This window comes from Strix aluco, chromosome 5 (assembly GCF_031877795.1).
Source record: "Strix aluco isolate bStrAlu1 chromosome 5, bStrAlu1.hap1, whole genome shotgun sequence".
NCBI lineage: Eukaryota > Metazoa > Chordata > Aves > Strigiformes > Strigidae > Strix > Strix aluco.
In genome coordinates, this window is record NC_133935.1 from 51364679 (window position 1) to 51372245 (window position 7567).

Here is a 7567-nt window from a genome sequence, read left to right on the forward strand (position 1 = left end):
GTCTGGATGGCATTTATTGTCCTAGGTGAAATCCCGAAACCTTTAAAAACATGAGGTTTAGTGGGTTGCTTTCAAACTCTGTGCTGTTTTTTCTCATCATGCACTTTGCCGGGGTTTATCCCATCACGACTGTGAAATGCCGAAGGCCCAGGCGGGATCTCCCTTGGAGCCAAACCGGCACTTCTCACCGGCCGACCGGCTCCTTCGCCTTGGCTAGAAGCAGGCTCGGGGACGGGCAGCCTGGTACCGACAGGCAAACCTCCCCCCACTCCGCACCGTTACGGGAACATTTATATTCTCAATTAGACTTCCAAGTGCTGCTTTAATGGCCCGTGAGGGAGCTCTCCGGCCGCAGCGTTTCGGCCCGGGCAGCTCTCCCCGCTGCCCCTCGCAGCCTGCCCGCCCCGCCGGGCTCCGCGGAGGCAAGGAAGGGGCGGTGGCCCCCGGCCCCCAGTCGGAGCAGCACTTTTTTTGGGCGGGCCAGCCCCGGTGCCTCGGCGGAGCGCTGCCCTCCGGGGGAGCGGCGGGACGAGCCTCCCGCGCCGGCGGGGGCGGGCGGGGGGCGCGGACGGGGGAAGGAGGGGGCTGGCGTCAGGCGCCGGGCAGCCACTGGCACGGGCGCTCCCCCCGCGCCTGGCCTCGCCTCGCCCCCCGCGGCGGGGGATAAAGGCACCTGGCCCGGCGGAGCGGGGAGGCGGCGGGCAGCGGCGGCGGCCGAGCGGGGTCCGGGCCGGGCCGCGCAGCCCCCTCCATGCGCCTCGCCGGCGGCGCCGGTTCCCCCCGGGCCGCCCCCGCGCCCGGGAACGGCAGCCAGTGGCGGGCGGCGGAGCCCGGCGGCGGCGGCATCAGCCCCAGCCCCGAGGCGTGGTCGGGGTCGCCCAACGGCAGCCTGGGCGGCTGGGACCCCTTCGGGCGAGACGAGGAGCTGGCGAAGCTGGAGATCGCCGTGCTGGCCGTCACCTTCGCCGTGGCGGTGGTGGGCAACGGCAGCGTGCTGCTGGCCCTGCGGCGCACCCCGCGCAAGGCGTCCCGCATGCACCTCTTCATCCGGCACCTCAGCCTGGCCGACCTGGTGGTGGCCTTCTTCCAGGTGCTGCCCCAGCTCTGCTGGGAGGTGACCCACCGCTTCCACGGCCCCGACGGGCTTTGCCGCGTCGTCAAGCACCTGCAGGTCTTCGGCATGTTCGCCTCGGCGTACATGCTGGTAGCCATGACCGCCGACCGCTACATCGCCGTCTGCCACCCACTGAAGACGCTGCAGCAGCCCACCAAGCGCTCCTACGGGATGATCGCGGCGGCCTGGGCGCTCAGCCTGCTGCTCAGCACCCCGCAGTACTTCATCTTCTCCCTCAGCGAGGTGGAGCGTGGCTCGCAGGTCTACGACTGCTGGGCGCACTTCATCATGCCCTGGGGGCCCCGCGCCTACATCACCTGGATCACCGGCGGCATCTTCGTCGCGCCCGTCCTCATCCTCGTCACCTGCTACGGCTTCATCTGCTACCACATCTGGCGCAACGTCAGGGGCAAGAGGCGCCCGGGGGAGGCGGCGGGCGGCGGCGGGCGGCGGGCGGGCGGCGGCGGCCCGCGGCGGGGGCTGCTGCTCGCCCCTTGTGTCAGCAGCGTCAAGACCATCTCCCGCGCCAAGATCCGCACCGTCAAGATGACCTTCGTCATCGTCTCGGCGTACGTCGTCTGCTGGGCGCCCTTCTTCACCATCCAGATGTGGTCCGTCTGGGACCAGCGCTTCCCCTGGGTCGGTAGGTGACGGGGCGGCCCCGCCGGGCACCAGCAGGGCGGGCGGCCGCTTTCCCCCCGCCCTCGCCGGCAGCCGTGGGGGTCCTCCGGGGGCGCAGCCGGGTCCCCCCCGGCGGTGCGCAGTCCGGACCCCGGCGTGGGGGAAGCCGAGGGCGGGACCGGGGCGCGCCGTCCCGCCGAACCGGCCCCTCTTCCCCAGCACCCCGGGGATCAGCGGCGCGGCGCCCTCCGCCCCGCAGGCGCCTTCGCGGGTCGCGGCGAGGAAGCCCCCGGGGCCGCCGCCGCCGCCCTCGGGGCCGCCCCGCCGGCACCGCTCGCACTCCCGGACCGAGAGGCCTCAGGGAGCGGCGGCGCGGGGGGCAGCGGCGCTCGGCTGGGGCGGCCCCGGGAGCCGGCGGCGCGGAGGGGCGCGGAGCAGCGGCCGGGCCTCCGGAACGGAGCAGCAGCCGCTGCGTTCTCATCCAGAGCAAAATTAGCCGATGGGAACCTGAAGTATCCGCTGCGGTAGTTTGAACCAGCGACGTTTTCTTCCATTTGCGGCTGCCGGTTAATACACCTTGAGAAACGTTTCGTGTTATTCTTAAGCATAGGCGCATGCATGTCACGAGTAATGTATGAGCAGGGAACTTCCTAAGCCTTCTTTCCTGCAACTGCCTTGCGTGCGCGTTCCCTGCTCCTTTAGTCACCTCTGAGTAGCTCCTTTAGTCAGTCACAAGTTCTCGTGAAACAGTGGCAATTTAGTAGTTTGGAGATACCGGTCCCACTGTTAAATCTGGCTGAAAATAATTGGTGAGTTTAAAAGTTATTACGTAGGGAATGGCAGGCAACACAGTAACATATACCCCCTTTCCTTATACTGAGAAAGCAGCGAATCAAAATGTTGCAATACATAACTTCTTGGGTTTTTTTTAATATTCCCAAATTATCATTTACTGTAGTGAGAGCATTGATTGCCCCCAGCGTGCGACTGAAGTCAAGCCTAAAATGCAGGTCTCTACGGAGAAATAAAGACTTGCAGTAAACAAATAGATTTTTTTTTTTTTTTTTTTTTTTTTTACTTCAAAAGAAAGGCAAGCCTAATTGAACAGCTGGGTATTTGGTAGGTTTGTTTGAAGAGATTCTTTAAATCTATGGAACTGCATAACACAGCAATTATACTTCTTTGGAGATTCAATGTTTACAAAGAAAGATCACTAATAATTGATTAGACTAAATATATATTTAGAGTATTTGATAATTTAACTAGTTATTTAAGGTAGAAGTTTTATGGTGTAGTGCTAACTTCCATTTTTCCCTCAAGTAAAATTTGCTCAATCTCTGAAATCCTGATTTGATTCACAGGTCAGTAATTATTTGAGCATTCAACACTTTTCAGCATGCAAATGTATGCAGCAAAATTCAGTATTATTGAAAGCCATGGGAAATCAGTGGGAATTTTACCATTGCCTCCCAGGGTAACCAATTTTTAAAACAAAAGTCTGAATAAAAACTGTTCAGTATTTAAAGCATGAGCTTATCAACACATGGATAAACATCAGTGGAAATGTGACTAAAGCATTATTTTGGACAGATTGTCCTATAACTTCTCTTGTCACAGCTTTTTGAAGGCTGTTCGTACAAATTCCCGTTGACTTCAATGGCAGCCTCCTGATCATGTCCTCATTCATTTCAAATGCTGCTGCTCAACTTTTAGAACTAGGATTACTCAGGAAAATAAATCCAGCAGTTAATGAAGCAGTTGACTGAATGCAAATGTTCTTTTGATGATTAAACTGCTTTCTTCTCCCGTCCCCAGATTCCGAAAACACCGCGACTACCGTCACGGCTCTGTTGGCCAGTCTGAACAGTTGCTGTAACCCGTGGATCTACATGTTCTTCAGCGGTCACCTCCTGCAAGACTGCATACAGAGCTTCCCTTGCTGCCAAAAAATAAAGCGAACACTGAGTAAAGAAGATTCAAACAGCAACAGCAGGCGACAGACTTCTTTTACCAACAACAGAAGCCCAACTCACAGCCTGAACACCTGGAGAGAGTCACCCCACTCCAAATCAACCAGCTTCATCCCTATTCCAACCTGAGATGGGCCCCGGGACATGCAGGGCTTGCAGAGCCCCGTAACAGCACTTGGGAAGGTCACGGCACAGCACTTTATGCTGGGCAAAGACACCAGTCGTGGCAATGAGAAATGACTAAGACGGCCATAAGACCAAATGTGCCGCATTGCTCGATAAGCTATTCTGCAGCATGTAAATTATTTTCTGAAAGGTATTTAGGACTTGTGCAAGTGATCAGAAAGGTGTGAAACAATAAAGCAATTATTTTTCTAAGTAGAATTATTTTAGTTTTTTGTTTGTTTGTTTCTAAAATACTAAGTGCATTGTTTGCTTGTTTCAAAGCAGTAAAATAGTGGAATCAGTATGTGTTGGGGTAACTCCGCTCTCTAGTGTTAATGCCTAAAACTTCTCATGTTTGTCCGATGAAGTCACAGGGAAAGAAGATGATATGAACAAGATCGCAATTTAGTCTTAAAGACAAAAAGAAAAGCATTGGGAGAAAGTCCTGATTATCCAGATAAGGAACATGGTTAGACAGACTCTGAGTTATTGGGAATTTATTGATCATACTGCTTTATCTTGTACAGGTCTAGCAATTCTCAGTTAATGAAATTTAACAGTCCTTGTGAAGGCAGATCCTTCAGTGCTGTCAATGTCTGTGTGTGTATTGTGGGGTTTCATTTTTAGGGTGACATTTCCTCTTCCCTTCGTGTTGATGGAAGTTATACAACATATTTTTATTGTGCTGTTGTACCTACTTTGCTTTTTTTTAAAAAACTAATTTTAAAAAAGTGTATTGGTAAATAAGTATGATAAGCTATGACTATCTCAGCACTGTTACAAACAGATACACCAAGAAAACTCATCATGACTACCAGAACCACTTGCTTTATGGGTGTTTTCTTTATGCATTTTTTCTTTTTCTTTTTTCTTCACTAAGACAGTTAGGATCAAGCCACACTTGGTTGTTAAACAAATAGCCTCATAAATTTGGGAGAACGTGACTATTTAGTAAGAGCTGAAAAATCAGTATATTCCAAGACACAGATCTGAGAATCAAACTTACAAGTCTTCTGGAAACATATAAAGTTGTCAATGTTGTTGTGGGTTTTTTTTTTTTTATTTTGGCAGATTATGACAATATCGTCTTTGAAATTGGCAGTAAACTGCAATAAAAAGTCATCACAACACTCATATTTAATTATAAAGCATTCAAGGTGTGCTTGTTTTCACTACAGTGCATGCCAAGTCAAATGTAGTTCCTACAGCTTGTCAGTAATCCTGTTATGTCTTTCCATGGAGCCCATCTTTTACCCAGAGAGTGGGTTTTGAATCTCCTTGATTAAGTTTTGCTGTGGTTTTAAAGTCCTGAGGATCTCTTTGAGAAGTAACAGCTACCTGTCTGCTCCATTTTCCTGAGCTAAGTCCTGAAATCCAGGCGTTCCACTGGCACCACGCAGGACTTCTGATGCAGTCCCAGCTGGCTCGCTAAAGCAGCGGCACACGTGCACGGCTGTCTAACGTGCCTGCTTATGTTTGCAAGAGGGAACCTCAGCAGCAGGTTTCTCTCTTTCCCACCAAAACCAGACAAAAAAGATTACTTTTCTAATTGCTTCAGGAGAGAAAAAATTTGGGCCGCAACCGTGGCTTTCACTAAGGATGGTACTTGGCCCCATGCCTGTTACAATAATGGTAGCAGAAATTAATAGAGCTAGATGCAGGATAAGATCATATTCAACCTCTTGTCCGCTCCAGAAGCTCCCAGACATATCCCTGACTATTCCAGGCAAAGAACAGGGAAGGTTATAGCTAAAAATAAAAGTAAAATTAGATTTTGTTGTCACTAAAGAAAATTGTAGTTCTTCTCTCTCCATTTCTTGTTACAGTTTTCTGCTTTTCAGGAGAGCTATCTGGTCTAACATGGTGGTGTTTTTGTTCAAAACACTAGAACCCAAAGGACTGCATGGTAGAACAGCTTATATTTAACAGACTATCTTCTTGACCACATTTAGTACACAGATGTGACTACAGCTCTCGCCAGTTCTGGCTGAAGGTTTGTGTACCTGAAGTTGTATTTTAGTCCAAAAAAATGCATGCAGTGGCATCAGGTGTGTGTGTATTTGTGCACATAATATTTACTACATATGTTTTGCAAGTAGGTAATTCACAGCTACTGAAATTGCAAATGTTTCAAGTTAAGTACACTATCCTTTGCCTAGTTTTTTATTTGTGTTACTACTTTCTTTGTACATAGAGTACATATTAAAAAGCAATTAGCTGTACTAACAGAATTTTCATGTTTGCGGTATTGAATTATTTTTCTATTACACTTTATATTCAAACAGAGAAGATGATGAGAAAACAAATGTAGAATAATGTTGATGATAAAACTAAGTTGGGTAATGACCAATATATAAAAAAAAGTAAACAGGCTCAAAATTGTAATTTTCAGTTTCAAAAACAAAAAGTTACAAAAGCTAGGCTTATACTTGGGGCTTGTCAGCATCAATGTACCCTGTGAGTCTTCTACAGTTTCTGTATTTAAATTGACAACACTGTTTAGCAGTATTTGGATTCCAGGCATTTCTTTGTCAATACTGAGCTTTGTTTTTTTCACAGAATTGTAGCATTGGAAGATACAACCCATATTTTTTAATTGTTCATCTGTGGAGATATGGGGTTTTTTAACAGCTGCTTTGGGTTATCATGAGGGCACACTAATGAAAATGGAAACACGAACTTGTGAAACCATTGCACATTTAAAACATGGAAACTTGCTTTAATAAACCTGTATGTTTATTTGATGAGAAGCTTTTTGGTTCTTTTGCTTGACTAGATTTTTCAGAGCCAGAAGCATCTTCAGTGATAGTCCACATATTTTACGAAATGTAAAATTTCTTCATTAATTTTAATGAGTTGTTTCCAATGACAAGCAAAGTGAACAAAACTAAGAAGCTTTTCTACTACACATAATGCATGAAGGACATGTGCAAAGAAGGAACATGCAGTCAGCTTTCCACTGTATGCTGCTGGTATTGTTAAAACATGTAACATAGCACTTACATTGTAGAGAGGTTATTGTTATACTTTAGTTTTAATTTTGGGTAACAAAATATTTAGCTTCTAATGTGAAACACTATTGAATAGATGAGCCTGCACTCTGCTGTTTGTGCTGGTGTTACTAGATTGCATTTCAAAGACTGTTAGACGGCAGAAGTAGAGCACATGAGATGATACCAAAGATGGAAAGGATTTTGTTCTTTTAAATAAGAAACATAAGTTGCCAAAAAGGTTTCTTTTTAAATTTGTAGGTAAACATATTGTTGGCTCAGAAAAAAAAAAAAAAGTTTTTTTTTTTCTGTATCACCACACCAAGATCAAAGTCTACAAGAGGACACAGGTTCATGTGTGCCCAATCCTGCAAAGACAAAGATTTTGTCTGCAGCAAATCTTATGGCCAGTTCCAAACTGTCCAGGTTGAAGGACCTTATTAAAGTGCACACATGTACCTTTCTAATTCGTGCATATGGAAACCAGGGCAGAAGAAGGAAAGGAGCTGCAGAACTGGATGTCATCCCAGGGCATGTACTGCTGAACCAGCTTTGGGAAGAGAACTCAGATCTTACAGTAGGGCTATTGCTGAAATAGAGAGTTACTTGCTGCATAGGGGAAGCTCTTACAGAGTTGTCCTAGACTGATTTCCCCACCTACAGAAAGGACTAATTAAATACAGTGTCCTCTAAAAAGAGTCTGCATG

The 7567-nt window shown here is 48.2% G+C and overlaps 1 protein-coding gene across 1 annotated transcript; it reads left to right on the top strand.

The window, feature by feature from the left end:
- The first annotated feature begins 728 nt into the window (after nucleotides 1–728).
- On the top strand, nucleotides 729–6614 carry AVPR1A (arginine vasopressin receptor 1A). The gene is made up of 2 exons (XM_074827331.1): nucleotides 729–1757; nucleotides 3551–6614. Exons 1-2 carry the CDS (start codon nucleotides 752–754, stop codon nucleotides 3832–3834), a joined length of 1290 nt encoding a protein of 429 aa, XP_074683432.1. The 5' UTR covers nucleotides 729–751; the 3' UTR covers nucleotides 3835–6614.
- Nucleotides 6615–7567: the final 953 nt, after the last annotated feature.